General features: G+C 36.2%; 2 protein-coding genes across 2 annotated transcripts; both read right to left on the reverse strand.

Moving 5' to 3' along the window:
• Positions 1 to 6: 6 nt before the first annotated feature.
• On the reverse strand, positions 7 to 18,997 carry LOC128203194 (uncharacterized). The gene is made up of 4 exons (XM_052904496.1): positions 18,867 to 18,997; positions 7,160 to 7,281; positions 2,637 to 2,792; positions 7 to 1,431 (listed from the first exon to the last, which is right to left on the reverse strand). The coding sequence occupies exons 1-4, from the start codon at positions 18,878 to 18,880 to the stop codon at positions 1,238 to 1,240; spliced, it is 486 nt and encodes a 161-aa protein (XP_052760456.1). The 5' UTR covers positions 18,881 to 18,997; the 3' UTR covers positions 7 to 1,237.
• On the reverse strand, positions 15,026 to 16,298 carry LOC128203192 (uncharacterized). The gene is made up of 2 exons (XM_052904495.1): positions 15,966 to 16,298; positions 15,026 to 15,461 (listed from the first exon to the last, which is right to left on the reverse strand). Exons 1-2 carry the CDS (start codon positions 16,158 to 16,160, stop codon positions 15,162 to 15,164), a joined length of 495 nt encoding a protein of 164 aa, XP_052760455.1. The 5' UTR covers positions 16,161 to 16,298; the 3' UTR covers positions 15,026 to 15,161.
• Positions 18,998 to 20,766: the final 1,769 nt, after the last annotated feature.

Below are 20,766 nucleotides of genomic sequence, written 5' to 3' on the forward strand. Positions count from 1 at the left end.
AAATACCTTCAAAAAAGGGCGAAGTCGACGTGGCAGGTTTAAATTTTAAGTAAAAAAACTTCAGAAAATAGAGGAAATTCAGAAGTAAAAAAAATAATAATATGCGCGGCCAAATAGTATGTGCAGGCGCAAAAAAAATGTTGTTTTATTTTTTTTCGTTTTTCGAATTTTAGGTGCGGCAAATCCGACAAACAAATGATCAATTTGTTGTGGCCTAAGGCGAGTTTTATCAGCCAATGAAAATGGCCCATTTCTCAAATCCTATATTAGGTGAGTTTTGTAGCCAATCAAAACGGAGGAAACTCATATTAGGCGGGTTTTGTTGATATTGGCCGAGTTTGGTCCATATTGAGCGAGTTCTGGCATATATTGTCTTCAATTGTCTGGTATTGGTACCACTATTGTCTCTGTATCTCGTAAAATAAGTAATAGTTGATTAATAATTTCATCTTAAATTCTAATTGGATATCAGTGATTGCTTGTTAAATTGTGGACTCTGTTTAATACAATTACAACTAGAAATCGCTTTTTTGAAGAAGCTCTTGTTTCTCTGTGTGGTCAAACGTGAGAAATATTCAATGATGGACATAAATTTTGACTCAAGACGAACAAACATAGTCGTCATCTTCTTGTCATGACCTACCTGCATATCAAGAATGAAGTTCCTTGGTCCAAGCATTCTTTAGTTATTGAGCAGAAAAAAGTGTAACATACATGTACCTGTGGTGACCAACAAATGGTGTTTTTCACCTGGAGATCACTGTGACCTTGACCTCAAAATCAATAGGGCTCATCTACTAATCAAGATCAACTAGCAAATCAAGTATGAAGTTCCTGGGTGCAAGTGATCCAAAGTTATTAAGTGGGAAACTTTTTTCACTTCAAGGTCACCTTGACCTTTGACCTACTAATCCTAAAACCAATAGGGGTCATCTACTGGTCATGACCAACCTTAATACCAAGTATGAAATTCCTGGGTCTTAGCGTTTTCAATTTATTGAGCCAAAACAAAGTGTGATGTATGGACTGACAGAGTGACTGACGGACAGGGCAAAAACAATTTGCCTCCCCCATCCATTGGAGGAGACATGATCAGGTGGGTTTGGTGTATTATGTTACAAACTTTACAATTCCAAAGTTAGCTCCTAGTTTCAATAGGTTTTGAGTCTGGTTCAGGATTGTTTTGAGTCTGAGAATCTGAAATACCAACAAAATAGCCCCTTGGCATGCCGCTCAGTCAAGTGTGACTATAAGGACAGAAACAGTAAACTAAAAGCCCACCTCCAGTTAAGCCATTCAGCTCCTCATCCTTTGCACATTCCCGAACCTTCCGTGAATGTCTGGCAGGAACTCCAAAAAAACATTGAGTCTCATCGTACCGACACGCCATACCGTCAGTCGCCATGGAAGTATCTATTATCAAGGTGTCCTCTAAAATGAGAAATAGGGCATAAACAAAAACTGTCATAGTTATTGACAAATGCTCCCATATGCCATCCTGTTCAATGCCTATGTAATTACTAATATGGCTACATTCAGGAAGAGAAAAGTATAAGCATATGCCAGACTCGTTGGTGGTTAACCTCAAATGATGAAGTTGGTGGTAGGGACATGGGTCAGACACACGGCATGTCTTCTTTATGTACTGAACATGTGCCAAGAATTTTAAAACTCCTCAGTGCAATCTAGAGTTACAGTCCAGACACAACCAACCATACTGTTTCCATGTGCGTATCATTATGCAGCTTTCCAAGTTTGATCTCAAACTTTGTGGTAGGGGGGTGGGTTTCAGACTTGACTCGCCCTTGTGTACCATACACATGAGCCAAATTTAATTATTTTAAAATCCCACCGTGTAGGACAAAGTAACAGCCAAGACACAACCAACTATATAAATGTGCATATTTGCTGTATTCTTTAATGGTTATCACAAGGTTAAAGCCCAGACACAGATACTCCATCTATGTGCATAAAGGCAGCATTTCATAACTATTTTACGAGGGAATTAGGTCTTGCCTGCCTCATGTCACCATGATATACCAGACAAGTGTGCCAAATAATTCTTACATCCCTCTGTGAATGACCAAGTTTCTCTTTGTGTAATCTTGATCTATGAGGTAGGGTCGCCAGTCTTTTGTGGGAAACATCACCTTTATGTACCAAACAAATAAGCCAATTTATCTTTTAAATCCTTAAAATGCATGTCAGAGTTACAGCCTGAACAGCATTCCTATTGATTAACCTGTTAGTGTGATCTTAACCTTTGAGTTAGGGATGTAAGGTCTTGCACACGACACATCATCCTAACAGATGGCAAAGTAATTTTAGAATCCCTTCCAGTATGAAAAATTTACAATACGAACACGGAAAACAAAACAGACAGACAGACAGCGCAATTTCAATATGCCCACCTTCTGAGGCAAAAAACAAACACGCCCAGACAATGCCTCGACATTTAATGTTAAAGACTTAGTTTTTAAATATGTTTGTTTCCATTTTCTTAAATAACCAAACCGTATCAGTGATATCGCATAAATGTAGCAGTAGAATGTACTGCTCAACTTTGCATATTTCTCTTTAAATCAAGCTCAAAACGTGTCAATTCATACAAAACCCTGCATTGCCTCTCCACTCACCGGGTGGACAGACATCATGTTTCTTCTCCATGTAGAGGAAGCACATTTTCCTGTTCTCATCCAGCGAGGAACTGTTGTAACTATTTCTCATCCCGGGTATGCACGGTTTACACTCGTCTTTACTGCCGTTCTGCGCACAGTTCACAACCTGATGATCTAAAACAAAGGTCAACTCTTAATTTCAAAATGTATCAATGGAAACACAGGACCGCTGGCATTTTTTTACACCTGATTATGTGTTTATCATTTTAATAAAACAGACGGTCCTGAAGGCCCTGAATTGCTCACCTGATCCAAATAAGATCATCAATAATAACATTCTGATCAAGTTTCATGAACATATGGTCATAAATGTGGCCTCTAGAGTGTTACAATACTTTTCCTATTATTTGACCTGGTGACCTAGTTTTTTGACCGCACATGACCCAGATTCAAACTTGGCCTAGAGCTAATCAATATAAACATTCTGACTAAGTTTCATGGACATACAGTCATAAATGTGACCTCTAGAGTGCTAACAAGCTTTTCCTATGATTTGACCTAATGACCTAGAATTTGACCGCACATGACCCAGATTTAAACTTGACTTAGAGATTATTAATATAAACATTCTGACCAACTTTCATAAAGAGTCATTTATAAATGTGACCTCTTGAGTGTAAACAAGCTTTTCCTTAAATTTGACATGGTGACCTAGTTTTTTACCGAATATGATCCAGATTCGAACTTGACCTAGAGCTAATCAATATAAACATTCTCACTAAGTTTCATGAACATACAGTCATATATGTAACCTCTAGAGTGCAAACAAGCTTTTCCTATGATTTGACCTATTGACCTAGTTTTTGACCACAATTGACCAGGATTTAAATTTGACTAGGAGATTACTCATATAAACATTCTGACCAACTGTCATTTAGATACATTTATAAATGTGACCTCTAGTGTAAACAAGCTTTTTCTTAAATTTGACCTGGTGACCTAGTTTTTGACTGCACATGACCCAGATTCAAACTTGGCCTAGAGGTAATCAATATAAACATTCTGACCAAGATTCCTGATGATACAGTCATAAATGTGACCTCTAGAGAGCTAACAAGCTTTTCCTATGATTTGACCTTATGACTAGTTGTTGACTGCACATGACCCAGTTTTAAAACTTGACTTAGAGATAATTAATGTTAACATTCTGACCAACTTTCATGAAGAAACCTTCATAAATGTGACCTCTAGAGTGTTAACAAGCTTTTCCTTTAATTTGACCTGGTGACCTAGTTTTTGACTGCACATGACCCAGATTTGAACTTGGCCTAGACCTAATTAATATAAACATTCTGACTTAGTTTCAGGAACATAAAGTTATAAATGTGACCTCTAGAGTGCTAACAAGCTTTTCCTATGATTTGACCTGGTGACCTAGTTTTTGACAGCAAATGACCTAGATTTAAACTTGACTTAAAGATTATTATTATTATAAACATTCTGATCAACTTTCATAAAGATACAGTCATAAATGAGACCTCTAGAGTGTTAATAAGATTTTCCTTCAATTTGACCTGGTGACCTAGTTTTTGACCGCACATGACCCAGAATCGAACTTGACCTAGACAACAGATGACAGACACAGGGTGATCACAAGAGCTCACCTTGAGCACTTCGTGCTCAGGTGAACTAAAAAGGACCTACAAACTGTCATTGTGGTAAAGCTGGTTTTATTTCTTTGTAGACAATATTAAGCACATGCTTTTATATTTTCTGTCTATTTTTTAAAGCATTTTATTAATTTCTTATCACAATTTTAGTTCACAATTCAAGTTTAATTAACCCATTTTCTGAATCTGAATGGCCAAGCCTCATTCCCAAAATGGTGACAATTAAATAAAGAGAAAATTATCAATCGATGAATGCTCTGAAAGGAAAATGAATATGAAACGAAATGTCATGAATTATTTTGTGAAATGGCAAAGAAATAGGATATGACTCGTTATTGACAAAGAAAAGCAAGTAATAACCTGCGATGATGATGGTGAAACTCAAACCTCCAGAAATATTAATATTCTATCCAGAAAGCTATGGACACTTTGCTGGTAGGCAATTATTACTTCTATCTTTAAATAGCTCTACCTTTATAAATTTAAAAATAATTCAATCTGTACAAAAAAACTAAATCCATAATAAGCTATCAAAGTGTAATCTTAATTCACCACTGTAATATAATATTTGGCATGTTTTGAAAGGAATTTTACTTGTAAAAAAAAATGTTGATAAAAGTTTATTTGTACATCCACTGTCCATGATAAATTTTGTACTTTTAGGCAGAGTCTAGATGTGCCTGTGCATATAATTGAACAGACTACACCAGAACCATTGGCATCACTGGAGGTTGTTGCCCTGTCCTACACTGAAAAGTCTCTAGCATTTCTGAGCAGGGATTCCAGCAGGATATAACAGGGTTGCCAACACAAATTTGTAAAAAAAGGGGAAATCAGTATGAAATAAGAGGATCCCTATCACACTTTATACAAAAAAATTATTTTTTGAATAGATCTGATCATGTGCCACAATTTTAATTTTAAAGTCTTGTGGCCAAAAAAGAGGAAATCGGCTGAAAAGAGGAAAATTGGAATCCCTGATATAATAGACCTCGCCTCAGAATTTTTACCTGTCTGTCAAATACTGAGATATTATTGCAGGATTCTGTAAGTCATGTGATTGAAAGTCCTTACATCAGAGTCTTGAAATGGAGATTTACACTCCTCGTGACAAACAGGACTTTAACCCCGATATTGATGAGGAGTATTTCAAATACAAGATGAACTTTTAAATTTCGACAGGCTGATGATTTTCACAAGAGACATACTACAAAGGCCTTTATTTAGAAATAAGCTGCTATTGATGAATGAAGCAATGTTATTACTTCGTTTTCATTCCTTTTTGTTTCGGTCTGACAGATTTTCTTTCAGTCTGACAGATAAATATGTCTTGTCAGACCGAATGCTTGCCACTTTTTTCAACTTTCGGGAAGGCTGCAGTAATGAATGAACTACAATCACCCAAAAAACTTACTGTAGGATAAAATGAAGTATTATAATTTTAACGACTTCTAAGGGTTTATTTCAGAGTCTGAATGCGATGACCCACATTCTATTCTTAACTACATTGTAGATGTAGATATTATCAGTCCTCGGCCGAAACAAAATCTTAACACAGGTAAATAATACATGTATATATTTGATTCAGTAGTCGTTCGTTTAAAAGTATTTTCAGATTCTGCTTTTTATATTGCATTCTGTAACTTGCAAATAGTAAAATAATTGCTTTCTGTACAATTTCAATTGCATAATATTACACAAAACGCAGCTTATTCAAACTGTATTATCCGCATAACATAGATTGAAAACTCATTACAACGCTATTTATAGCAAGCTAATTAATATGAAGAACGCAGTCTGTAGCTATTAGAGCAGATTGCTTACTTGGTATTTTAGATGTAAATGTTAATGTAAATTAGGTCGGTGACCACAGCAGTTCTAACCGCGCTGGGGTTGATATGCCCTTGTGTCCATTAATTCGGCAAAAGTTAAAAATGTAATGTCGATCTGCAGATGCGATTTATCTACTGTGAAATCATTAATGTTTGTGGGCATGAAATTTCGTGGTTTGCCGAAAAAAAACAATTTCGTGGGTACTTGAATTCGTGGATTTTCATATTTGAAAAAAAATAAAAAATCGAAGATGCGATCATCCTAGATCGTCTGCATAATATCCATGCGCTGGCCCGTGATTTCCGTCTTCTATGTCACTCGGTTTATGACACTCGCTAATGTGGTACGACATGCCAATTAGTGCATATATCCATGTCACTTATCGATTTAATTGGGAATAAAGGTAATAAAAGAAGATGTACCCTAATCATAAATAAAGATAGGGGAAGCCATTGAATGCCAATTAAGAATTTTGCAAACTGTGAAAACACCGAAACGTTGCGTATATTGTCACGTTCGGTGCTTAGTAACCTTCAATGTACTAGTAGTAATCGATTAATTATTTCATTAAATAAAAAAATCGAGTATGGACACTCATCACGCACATCTTGTAAACTTGGAGATATTCATTTACAGCACACGTTTAAACACATGCTTATAATTGTCATTTGGTTCATAAAACACATTTAATTGATTTGGTTCATTATTTGTTAAAGGCAGTTATAATATATTAACAGAATAATGATCGTAAGTTATACAGTGAGACAGGTGTTAACACTGTATACTGCGACCTCTGTAAATAATATACTAGAGTATGTACGTAACAAGGCAATTGAAAAAGTGAATAAAGGGTTTATATTTCGTGGGATCTTGAATTCGTGGATCACCCAACCCACGAAAACCACGAACATTAATGCCCCACTCACATTAATGATTTCACAGTATATCTCACTAACGCTACTCCGAAATAAATTTTTGAGTCCCAACGATTTCGGATTTAAGGTGTTCAATTGTACATGTATACACCAAAGTACCTACCCACTCCACAAAAGATGACTGGAAGGCAGCAAACTGTAGAGTTGTCTGGGGCAAGGTGGGCAACCTGGTATTTGGGACAACTGGAACCAACAGTCATTACCACTACCATGGATACAGCTAATCTGTAAACAATGTAAACTCTGTTAATGCAAAATGTGTCTCCTTTTAATATGTTGGACACTTATATCAAATGATAAAACTGTGAAAATTAACACATCAGGGATGTGATTGACCTGGTAGCTGGAGGGCTGAAACCATTTTGGCCATGGGTTCTAATGGGGCACTTTTGGGGTCAAAAGCACACTGCCGTAGAAGAAAAACTAGCTTTTTGAAGCTCTTTTGAGAGTTCTTCTGACTTTAAATTTGAAGCAAACTGGGATATCAACTCTAACAACCAAAAGCACACCAGTATCTTTTTTAAATCAGCTAAAAAAAAAAACATTTTTATTTATTTAATGGGGGGGGGGGGGGTGCCTGGGGCCATAAGATCCGCGGAATTCCGCGAATCCGCGGAAAAATCACATCCCTGCACATCAAACTACTGTCCTCAGGGTTTTGAAAAAAAGAACCAGCTGATGGCCAACATGAATGGTTCGAATTACTTATTTTTTGTTTTTTATCAAATAAGGAAACTGGTCAGTAACATTTTTTCGGATGGTTTAGAATCCTGCACAAAAAAGATCATTATAAGTCAGTTAGTGATATCAAGTGCTCACAAACATAAAGCGATATTGCACAGAATGTAAATGCATATGACTCATTTTTCTTTAAATGTATATTTCAGATGGTATTAAAATTAAAACTTAAAAGCTGCAGTAGCTGCGACCGTATCTCTGTGTGAGCACTTAAGGGAGTTTGCAGTCGATGAATTATAATCAACCTTCACCTTCCCCTCAACGAAGGTAAGTCTCGGTTAATTATTCAATTATGAAGGGTATCTATACACCTTATTAACCAAAGCCTGCAGAGGAGATTGGTAATGTATTGGTGAATCAAAAGTTTTGTACAATTGACTGCGATACTCCTCAAATCTTTAAATCAACAAAAAAAAGACACTCAAATGCCGTTTTTCGGTACAGTTTCATTTTCGGGTTCCCTGGCAATAAAGTTATTTGTTTTGTCCAATTGAGAAAAATATAAATTCGTAGGACCTGTAGGAGCTACTGAAAAAGCCCTGTGATGCAGCGATACCACAACTTTGTCAAGGACCTTTTTCAATAAGCTGTTAACAATCATAGATCCTCACTGACATCACACTTATTGATACCATGCCTTTTTCAATGTAAGAAATTTGATAAAAGTACAAGCAGCGCGCTCAACTTCGCCGCTTTGACTTAGAAGTGAATACAATAACAATGTAATATTACCAAGTTTGGTCTATTAATGTCAAACCTAAGGCCAAAAAAAATAAAATAACTGTGTTTCCGGTAACATGGCGAAAGAAAATAGGGTCGGTCGGTCAGGATTTTTTTTTACAGTTTCCATATCATGCAATTTTCTGTTGAATCAGAGCAATTTGTTATATCTAAGCGTTTCATAATTTACAAAAAGTCAGAGCGGAACAGCATTGTTTAATGTCTGAAATCATTTCCTTACCTTCGACTACCGTATTTTCCCGCCAATTTTGACCATGAAATCTGGTGTTTTTTGTATACAATACTTGTTTATAAGTCGCGATCGGTTTTTAGAACAAATCCAGCACTTTCTATAAATCTGTGATAATGTTCTACCCAAACAGTCAATTATCAACTAAATTTGTTAATTTGCTTGAGGAAAATCGCCGATTTTCTTGTCAACTGTGAGCTCCTTAAACTAGGCCTTCAAGTGGAGGAAGGTTAAAAATAGAACAAGTAAACATGGATATGGATTTATTTTACGTATCTTACTTTCGTACAATCAAAGTTTCATTCATATTTAAAGTGAATTCAAACATTTCGGTCATTGTTATAAGATTCCCAGACGACGATTATTGATTATTATTTTTTCGATCATATGGTATTTTCTTACCAGCCTAGGCGAAATCAAGGCAATCAAATGGGATCATACGGTATCCGACTGACCGAATTAAATACAAACCATAGCCACGCGCCTTTGGTATTATCACCGCTCGTGCTCTGACATCACAAATTGTACCGTTTGATCTGCAGCCGACACATTCCAACAAATGTTTTATATTGGACATGAATAAATAACACACCGAGCGATAATCCTAAATACTTTCATTTTAAAGACAGTAAAATATGTCTCTTGTGATTAACCATGTGTTTGGACCGTAAACATGCGTTTGCCAATTTGAAGATATCGGACAGGGTTCGCCGCCCTCAGCCATTTTGTTTCCTGTTGAAATACAGCGTCTCAGTAATACATAAAAAGGAATGAAAGTTAATTTTCGGGGACATAGAAAGGAAAACAACGAAAATAATGACAATATATTTAAACAAAAAAAATATTTTCTTACGATAGAATTAATATAATTTTTTTTTACTTTTATGTCTAAAAAAAAGATTAGGGTCGGCGAGGAAAAAAATAGGGTCGGGCGGGTTACCCTAACACAGGTATTTTTTTTGGCCTAACTAAAATTATTCAATACATAAGGCGACTTTGATGCTGCCCTCCCACCCCCCGAAAAATGACGCAAGTCATTCAAATAACTTGATTACCCACAATGAAAATGTGGTAAAGAATATACAAATATGCCTTTCAAAAGAAATAAAATTAAAAAAAAAATAATTAAAAAAAATCAAGGACCATATATAGTATAGCCCTCCTTGTTTTCCCTTCATAAAAATTGGTTAAGAATGTAAAAATGTGCCTGTCAAAAGAAATAAAAACAAGAGATGTTTGTCAAACATTATGCCCCCTGAGCGCCAAGTTGCCAGAAATATTTGGACAATTGAATGAAATATGCATGGACTGAAATGACAGCTGATTTGTCATTGGATGCATATGAGGCAGGTCATCTACTTATGGTAACTTAAGAAGGCAAATAAATGCCCAACTAAAATAGTAACATAAAAGAAAATCATTTCTATACAAACATTTATACATCAATCCCAATCATCTGTGCATGCATTAAAAAAATATGGACAATCAGAAAACCTTTTTTCAGCTTACAGTCACACTGACCTTGACCTTTGACCCACTGACCTCAAAATCAATAGGGTTCATCTGCTGGTCATGACCAATAAGCCTACCTAGTATGAGGTCCCTGGGTCAAAGCGTTCTCAAGTTATTGATCGGAAACCGTTTTTCATGTTAAGGTCACACTGACCTTGACCTTTGACCCACTGACCTCAAAATCAATAGGGTTCATCTGCTGGTCATGACCAATACACCTACCAAGTATGAGGTCCCTGGGTCAAAGCGTTCTCAAGTTATTGATCGGAAACCGTTTTTCATGTAAAGGTCACACTGACCTTGACCTTTGACCCACTGACCTCAAAATCAATAGGGTTCATCTGCTGGTCATGACCAATACACCTACCAAGTATGAGGTCCCTGGGTCAAAGCGTTCTCAAGTTATTGATCGGAAACCGTTTTTCATGTAAAGGTCACACTGACCTTGACCTTTGACCCACTGACCTCAAAATCAATAGGGTTCATCTGCTGGTCATGACCAATACACCTACCAAGTATGAGGTCCCTGGGTCAAAGCGTTCTCAAGTTATTGATCGGAAACCGTTTTTCATGTAAAGGTCACACTGACCTTGACCTTTGACCCACTGACCTCAAAATCAATAGGGTTCATCTGCTGGTCATGACCAATACACCTACCAAGTATGAGGTCCCTGGGTCAAAGCGTTCTCAAGTTATTGATCGGAAACCGTTTTTCATGTAAAGGTCACACTGACCTTGACCTTTGACCCACTGACCTCAAAATCAATAGGGTTCATCTGCTGGTCATGACCAATACACCTACCAAGTATGAGGTCCCTGGGTCAAAGCGTTCTCAAGTTATTGATCGGAAACCGTTTTCATGTAAAGGTCACACTGACCTTGACCTTTGACCCACTGACCTCAAAATCAATAGGGTTCATCTGCTGGTGATGACCAATACACCTACCAAGTATGAGGTCCCTGGGTCAAAGCGTTCTCAAGTTATTGATCGGAAACCGTTTTTCATGTAAAGGTCACACTGACCTTGACCTTTGACCCACTGACCTCAAAATCAATAGGGTTCATCTGCTGGTGATGACCAATAAGCCTACCTAGTATGAGGTTCCTGGGTCAAAGCGTTCTCAAGTTATTGATCGGAAACCGTTTTTCATGTAAAGGTCACACTGACCTTGACCTTTGACCCACTGACCTCAAAATCAATAGGGTTCATCTGCTGGTGATGACCAATACACCTACCAAGTATGAGGTCCCTCGGTCAAAGCGTTCTCAAGTTATTGATCGGAAACCATTTGGTATTCCGACCGACCGACCGACAGACCGACCGACCGACATGTGCAAAACAATATACCCCACTTTTTTCAAAAGGGGGCATAAAAATATATATATATTCAAGGGACATAATTTGTATTTAGGGTTAAAATGGAGTAATGTTTCTAATTTTGAATTTTATTAAGTGCATTAAATGAAGGTATAGAAGTTTTTTTATTAAATGACCTAAAACTTTAACCTAAGTTCCATAGTCAATCAGGGGCCATAATTTGTATTAAAGATAATATGGAGTTATCTAACCTCATTATGTGATGGCTCTGAACAACTGTGTGAAGTATTAAGTCAATTAAATGAATGGTATTGTAGTTTCAAGTGAAAATCCCAACTTGCCCTAAAACTCAATCAGGGGCCATAACTTGTATTAAGGATAATATGGAGTTATGTAACCTCATTGTGTGATGGTCCTGAACACCTGTGTGAAGTATTAAGTCAATTGAACAAAGGGTATAGAAGTTATTTATAAATATCCCAACCTGCCCTAAAACTTTAACCTAAGTTTCATAGTCAATCAGGGGCCATAATCTGTGTGAAGAATAATATGGAGTTATCTAACCTCATCATGTGATGGCCCTGAACAACAGTGTGAAGTATTAACTCAATTGAATGAAAGGTACATGTATTGGACTTATATGTGAAAATCCCAACTTGCCCTAAAACTGTAACCGGACGCCGACGCGAGTAGTATAGCCCACCTATTCTTCGAATAGTCCAGCTAAAAATATTATCTACAAATGATAATGGTTTATTATGCGCCATTTATAGGTTCTTACAATGATATATCCTTATTATATTGTGTATATGACACAAGCATAGATAGGACACAAAAAAAACAACATGAAAAATCAGGTAAAAGACCTTAATACCATAGACAGGACACAGTGAAAACAAGAGGCCCATGAGGCCTATGCTCTACTGGCATGGCACTTGTGGTCATTTTCAATCCAGAGCATGTATGTATGGGTAATAGGTATTAACAAACATAATAGTTCAACGTTTTGTGTTTGGGTTAGCTGAAAATGTTGCACATTCAACATCTGAGGACAGAAAGTGTTGTAAGCAGATTAGTCACATGAACTATTTTAATATGTGCCAAGTAAAGGTCATCTGAGGAAAAAGGAAAAAAAAAACCATCTGCTTTCAAAACAGTACTAATGGCCTAAATTTGATTTCTGTAGCTTTAAAAATAAAAAAGTTGTTCAAAAGGTCAAAGTCATCAGAGGACAACATTGATGCTTGATTGCAAAACTGTACATATGGTCCAACAAAGCTTCGAGATAGCCCTCGTTATACAATCGTAACAACTCGGCCATGGCCGAAATGTTCTGAGCGATTTAAAACTGTGCCCTGAAGCCTTGCAGGTGCCCTTCATGTATATATCGTTATGTTTTGACAGAATGAAATGAAGAAAAGCCGAAAAACTCATAATTAAAAGTTGGATATTTTTTTGTGTGCGCATGGAACTAATATAAAATAACATTATCTGGTAATATTTCTTGTTTTTATGATATTTTATAGACGCTATATGCTTTAACCCGGAATTCTGATCGGAACAACTACCCACTTTTGATACTAAACAATTTGTACGTGAAGGATTTGCCATATCAAAAATCTAAAAAAAATCCGTCAACGTACAATTATTTGGACTAAGTTACCATATAGTTAAATTGCAGTACCTTCTTTATGAAGATCTAAGGAAGGTACGCGAAAAAGCGATTTGTTGGAAACTGCTTTCCGTCGGAAACTGCTTCTCAACCAGGGGTCGGTGGAATTACCGAAATCCCCGTGAATACCGAAATCCCTGTATACCGAAATCCCCTTCCATTCTCTGAGGTATATAGCGTTTTCTTTAATACGCCCAGATTTACTACTTTATTGTGTTCGAATGTTGTATGCCGTAATTGTTGGAGGTCGGAGAGGGGTGGGGAAGCCTGGGGAGGCTGGGAGTGTGGGTCATGGTGACTAAAACCCGGGACCCTCTTTCATTTTACATCGAGTGTGCGAGGTGGTTTGTTATTGTTAAATTTGTTAAATTCAAATAATGTTCTGCTCTGGTTATTCATCTTGTAAGTTACGGTTGGAAGGCGCTGGTGCAAAAACAGCTTATTTTTAGAACAGCAACAACATGTAAAATACAAAGTGCACATTGAGGGAGCACATCACTAATTGGCTCCATTTAAAACTTTGATCAGCTTGTTAAATTCTTTAAGTATATCATTTTCTGGATTCACAATCAGAATTTAAAAGATATTTACCGTCAAAAAAGCACTTTTATTTCAATTTGAATTACCGTACACCATCTCCCGAATGACAAGATCAGTCCCTTTTTATTATTTCTTGCAAAATTATAATAATTATACGAAGATTTGATTTCAGAAGTTTATAGAGTATTTATCACATCAGCAACAAATATAATGATACTGTACTTAAATGGCCATTTCAAGTTTAACTAAAATTGGAACATCGATATTTAGACAAAAACAACACTATCTTGAAATACTCATGTAGTTTAGTATTAAGAATTGTCTTCTGAGAACATTATGCCAAAATATCGAAATGTTTAACCGTCTCATTCTTAACAAATTAAGTTGTTGAATCCCAAACATCTATTTCAGCTGTAATTGCGAGTTAAAAAACGTCACAGAAGCTAATATATTAATATGTGTAAACATCTATCTCATTACTTTTAATTAAAATACAATTTGAACTTTTGTATAGAAATGTTAGGTAATGAAACCAAAAAAAAATAAAAATATTGCAATGTGCTTCTGGCTGGATTCGAACCACTATCATGAAACCCTCAAAATATTCTTAGTCCCTGTGCTTAACACTTCAGGCTAAAGCATTGAGTATCGAGTGGAGGTTTTATTAGGGGTGTGCTACCTTAATGGTCGCATACTTCAGGAACTGTACAAATACATTTTTATATTCCCCAATGTTCTTTCATATTATTTGTACACTGGTGACACGTCATCTTGTTTTGAGTAATAGCTGGATTATACACTCAATTCGCCCATTTTTAATCATCATGATTTAATTTCAGCTCATATAACTTTTTAGAAAACAACACATTGCAGGGAATGTGTATCGGTTTAGTGGCAGTGAACTGCTACTACCATACTTCTGTGATTACGCTTGGCTAGAGTAAATCGCGTTATTAATCACAAGCAGAGGGATATCGCTTTCTGTACGGCAAATTGGATTCGCACGCACGCAAGCAAGCTCGCACGCACGCACGCACAACTGCTTTGACTGTAGTCAGTGGCAAAAGTACAATTAATGAAGACAAACTGCATTCCAGATTAAAAGTGTTTAATCGGGCATATAACAGTTTTTTAAGAAGCAATCCTGCAATGTTTATTATGCTGAACACATGAACAGATACAAATTAACATTATTGACGAATGAAACGAGCACAATTACATGTATCGGCACACTGCCGACCTAATTCTATAAAACAACTTTTTCAGTCCCTTCTCATTTAAATGTACTTTGTCCCGCATGAACTCGGCTGGAAAACGTATGTGGGGAAGCCGCAAAACTTCAACGAGCTCTCTCTTCACCAGCAACTGGTTAATTCGTGCGCCCTGGCTTGCAAAAGACCTGTACCCCAACCCGTCCCGGAATGCTCCACGCTTCCCAATCTCCAACACCAAGATGGTAGATACACCACTGACTGGGCAATGTCAAGTACGGCCGCCACTATGTCCTTCGGTACGGATGCAGTTGTGATATCATTGCAGCCCAAACTCACTACCACCAAGTCCGCCCTGTACATCTTCACCTGTTTCAAAAGTCCTGGTTTGGGTTTGGAAGCTTTCATCCCGCCCGCACCAAAGAAACGCACCTCCATAGGCACCTAAAAGAATACATTTAATATTGTAAATGGCTTCACAGTCGTTGCCTTTGTAATATTCTTTTCAATTATCACCTCATTGCAACATTGTTTTAATAATTGTCATCCGTATATATTCAATTGAAGTAAAACATAATATATACAAAACAGAATATATATGCGGCCTTTCAATTATAGAATTACTACACAATTTATGACTGTAACATTTCACAGTGTGCAAAGTGCTTAAACATCACATATGAATACATAATATATCATTGTACATTCAGACCTAATATTTAGTACGCTTAATTAGGTTGAGTCATTAAATCGTGACAGTTACTTTACAAAAAGTCTACAATTTGCACTCTCACAGATTGACCATCCTAAAACTTTTTAGTACGAGTATATTGGCATGTCGTCATATGACAACTAGAAACAAACACGTATAAATCGCCGATGTAAGCTAACTAAATAGGAAGTTAGGTTTTACTGTACATAGTGAGTGAACATGAAAAAACAACGCACCTTGAGGTCCTCATTGCAGAATGCGCCTAGTCGCCAGACGTGACTGTCCCCGAAAATTGCAACTTTCTTCATTTTTAATAACAAGAGTGAACACAACATACATGCAATATATTTGAACACACCTTTATATATACTGACAATCTGACGATTGTGCTCAAGCCATGCCAAGGTGTTAATTCTGCTACAAACACTCATTACACGGTTCTAACTTTGATATATCAACAAGCGCTTTCATTAGGTACTGCGAATTCACACCTTTTTACTAAACACGTGAAATTTAACTTATCACGTTCTCAAGGTGTTCCGACTTTAATTAGCCAATTTTAAAATCCATATTCGCTTTCAACTCTTCCCCAAATATTCCTCGTCTTTCTTTTTAAAAGCAAATGCTTACAACGCTTTTCTTAAAATGTATTCACTAAATCTATATTGTACTATTATTATACCAAGAACAATACGAATATAATTGATAAAACATACATATGTATATAAATAGAAACACTGACTTGCATATGTACTCTTGAACTGCATTGCATTAAGAAATAAATATTCCGACTTCAGATGTTTCTCTCATACACCGCGTACTCTTACTTGTTACCTTCGTGTAAATAGAACAGAACAGATATTTTATTAAGACTTGTACAACGTACATCATCTTCTTAACCACAAATGAATAATAAATAAACAAACACATGGTATGACATAGGTTATACATAATATGAAATAGAATCATAAATACATTCAAAAAAATATTCACATCAGGTGAGGATGAACAAAACTATTATAATTATAAGTCAATATTTAAAGTTGATCTTCTAATACTCATTTGTGTAAATACAAGATTTAATTTCTGGTTCACATGAGCATCCCGTTTTGAACCTGACCGCCATTGGGGTTCAATACACATCGTATTATAGTCATCAGTGACAGCATGGTTCCAAGTACTGACCGCACGATAAGAATCTGTCACAGCGGGGTGTCATTACTGATAGGTATCAGACATGGACCAATATCTCACAATGACATGTCCATATCGATATTGAGACGAGTATTTCATGTATGAATTTAATTGGTATGCTTTATGATATTAAATCTTATATTAATTTTATTTATTCATTAAATACAATTTCCTATCATTGTCATGACAAATGTTAAAATATGTTGATGATTCTTATTTAGGTACAGTGATGGTATTTATGTGAAATTGTACAATTTGCATTTCTTTCTTCGCGAGATTGTGCAATGAAACATTCCAAGCGTTTCCACATAACAGTTGAGACACATACAAATCGTTATGATACACATAAGACCAATTGTATAAATTAGGCACACAATTGTTAGATATTCTTTTTCTTATGTACAAGTGATTCAAAGGTAATATTTCTACTATTGATACAACCTTATTCATTGTGATTTGACTATAATGTTTTCTGGCTTCATGTGAATGACCGTCCGATACTCGTATTGGGTATCATATGAATTGTAGTTAGAAATTTACATTATATCTGCCGCCATGTATATATGTTTTGTATATGACCTCATTTGCCATGTTTATGGTATGAGAGAATAAACCGTGTTTGACTTTGACTTTGAATATAATCAACTCCCGCTTGATACCAATTATTCACCTTTCTCGACACACAACTTGTTCAAAAATACACAATTATTATTTATCGATTAACTTATACAGCACCATTTTTAACCACACGTTCAAAGGCGCTTTACAACGAAATAAACGGATAACTTATTACAGGAAATATCAATAACAAATAATACACCTTTAAAACATTCAATATACGATATACTTAAAATACGAATAGCAATCAAACACAATAAAATGTGATATTGAACTAGTCGTTAAAACATTAACATATATGAAATTAAAAGGACTTCCCGGGAGTTAGCCATCCTCCTCGTCCGACTTCCACACCCCCCTCCACCCACCAACAACTTTGGCATACAGGACGACCAAAATGAAGTATTAAATATCGGCGTACACACCCTCGCATACTCTTTTGTATACGGTAAGGTACAACCCTACCCTCCCTTACCTCTACAATTTGAAATGAGAAGTGTGAAAGTAGTATTTGAGACTTCTTCGTAGCCACCACCCCCTCCTCCGACTCCCCCACCACTCTCCAACCAACCTCAACCACGACATACAACCCACTTAAACACAATACAGTTTTAAACCATACTGCATACTCTTGTGTATGTACTTAGAAATATGAATGGGGTTCCCGGGGTTTAATCACTCCCTGCCCCACCCCAACTACTCCGACTCCCCCACCCCTCTCCAACCACCAAGATATACAGCATACAACCCACTAAAACACAATGCAGTTTTGAAGGAACGGCGTAAGAACCTCCTCGCATACTCTTCTATTGTACGAACTTTTGAAAATGAAATGGGGTCCCGGGTTTTAGTCACCACGACCCCCACCCCCACCCTCCCCAGGCTTCCCCACCCCTCTCCAACCTCCAACAATTACGGCATACAACATTCGAACACAATAAAGTAGTAATTCCGGGCGTATTAAAGAAAACACTATATACCTCAGAGAATGGAAGGGGATTTCGGTATTTACAGGGATTTCGGTAATTCCACCGACCGCTCAACCAGTACAGTTTAATAGTTCTTGTTTTTACGATATTTTAGTAGATGCAATGTGGTTTAAACCGGAATCCCGATTGAAATAACTACCCTCTTTTGGTACAGAACAATTTGTACGTGAAGGATTTGACATATCAAAAATCGTAAAACAATCCGTCAACGAACAATTATTTGTAAATTTAATCTTAAGGCGAGATAAACAGATAAACAGCTACGGAGGTTAATTTGCTACGATTTGTAAAAATAATTATTGAACATTTATTTGTGTTCAACGCGTTTGTACTTACACAAGAAAAATCATGATCACTGTTTTCCTTTCTAGAGAAAATATGACAAATCTTTGGACTCCTAAATTTTCGGGGATTTCGCGGATTTTTTTTGGTAAAAGGAAGCGGAAGTGACAATTATATATGCCATGACCCGGTACCAAATATCGGAAAAACCGGGACTACAAAATACCGGAGCGGGATCACATCGGCTGATCCCTAGGTATCGGTGACTATCAGTACCGTTCCCGGATCGCTACCAATAAAGCATACAACTTATTTTGCATAGCTGCAGTTATAATTAACCAGTCACCTTCAATGTACATCATTATAACAGCTCATGATAGTAAGGGGACATGATAGATTCTGTTATAAGGAACTTTAGATTATTCGAGTAATTTGAGCCGGTTTGGTGGAAGCAAAATCTCAAGCTCGTAGATTGGCAGATGTATACCCAAAAGAATTTAGATACAACCTTTGGTCAAAGCGTTTTGTTATTTTTAGCAGGAACCTCCAAATGTCTTCAAAACTGACCAATGCAGGGTGTATTAGCTAGAACACGCCACAATGAATCGATGAAACAAAATATATACTAGTATATTTCAATGCGATAAGTAAAAATATTTTGTGTCAGACGAGAGATAAAAAAAAAACATTTTTCCTCTATATAATATCGACAAGAATACACACAAAAAAACGTCTTCAGACTGTGAACACGCAACTAAATATTTTAAGTAAATAACTTAAGTTTTCCTCTCTGAGCCAAAACAATTGCCGTCCATTAACGCTCCTAATATAACATAACAGTACTGCTAAATTATTTAACCACTAAAATTAAAACTATTCTCATGCATGCTTGTAATATGGATTCTTCTTTAAGATCGACGGTTACAACTTACGAGGAGTAAATTAACGATCCGTTATATATTTTATAGAGAAATAACTTAAAAGCAATACGATCCATTAATTCTGCCTTTGAGGTGATTTTTTTTATCGAATACAGTCATTTCCTTTAGTTAGTCAGTAAATTGCGCTGAAATGATTGTGTGTTTTCCTCATTAATTTTACAAGATTTAATATTCAAATGGCAAATGTCATTGAACCGTTGGATGGGTTTACTCGTTTAAATTCTAGAACGTACAGGAATTCGAAGCCAACAATTATCCGAATGACCTGTTTTTATTTTTAATCATAATGTTGTGGATTGGCACACAATTAACGAGGCACAAGCAACGTCACAACACAACAGTCATGTATGATAATTACAGAATAAATTGTTATAACGTATGATGATTCAAATGTGTCATATTTACTGAAAAGTATTTAATATTGTATAAAGGATCGTTGTGTTTGAGTTCAACCTTAAAGTTCACCATTCCTATTTAAAACGCATTTACTATCTATTTTGTTTTTAAAAAAAACTTTTCGTTATTAAGCATGTTCTTTACTACAAAAGAAATATCAGATATTTATTTATCTAAATGAGACTATGATAATTATGTGTAAATAGTTTGATATTGTCGATAAAGATGGGTTTTTTTTTAAAAACATACCGTGATTAGTAAAATATTTTCCGGTATTCTTGTGTTTGCTTTCGAGTATCCACCGATGACCACGACTGTAAGATATGAAATAGTATCACGTATTTATGTATTGCCCAACGTCAAGGTGCTAAGTCACAGCCGGATCGAACTCGTATGGATGAAGGGAAAACGTAACACAAGCTTTGAATAAAAATAGGGCATTTATTAATGCCATAAAAGTGTGTGTTTTTTACGAAATATCATAAAATAAAACATAAGAGTCAATAGCATGTGTATAATAAAATTTCCGGAAATACATATCTGGGTGGACAAACCGCCCTACTAGAAACAAATTATTTTGTACATATAGTGCCTGACAAAACTGGTGAAGGGAAGAG

Source organism: Mya arenaria, chromosome 9 (assembly GCF_026914265.1).
Source record: "Mya arenaria isolate MELC-2E11 chromosome 9, ASM2691426v1".
Lineage (NCBI taxonomy): Eukaryota > Metazoa > Mollusca > Bivalvia > Myida > Myidae > Mya > Mya arenaria.

What these genes read in the sequence shown, in the direction of transcription:
- LOC128203194 (XM_052904496.1), bottom strand. An exon ending in AGTCATCTTTTGTGGAGTGG is followed by an intron (nt 2,793 to 7,159) that starts GTAGGTACTTTG and finishes CCTTTGTTTTAG; the next exon opens with ATCATCAGGTTGTGAACTGT. An exon ending in ACATGATGTCTGTCCACCCG is followed by an intron (nt 1,432 to 2,636) that starts GTGAGTGGAGAG and finishes TTCTCATTTTAG; the next exon opens with AGGACACCTTGATAATAGAT.
- LOC128203192 (XM_052904495.1), bottom strand. Translation starts at nt 16,160, where the DNA reads ATGAGTGTTTGTAGCAGAATTAACACCTTGGCATGGCTTGAGCACAAT. An exon ending in TCTGCAATGAGGACCTCAAG is followed by an intron (nt 15,462 to 15,965) that starts GTGCGTTGTTTT and finishes GTATTCTTTTAG; the next exon opens with GTGCCTATGGAGGTGCGTTT.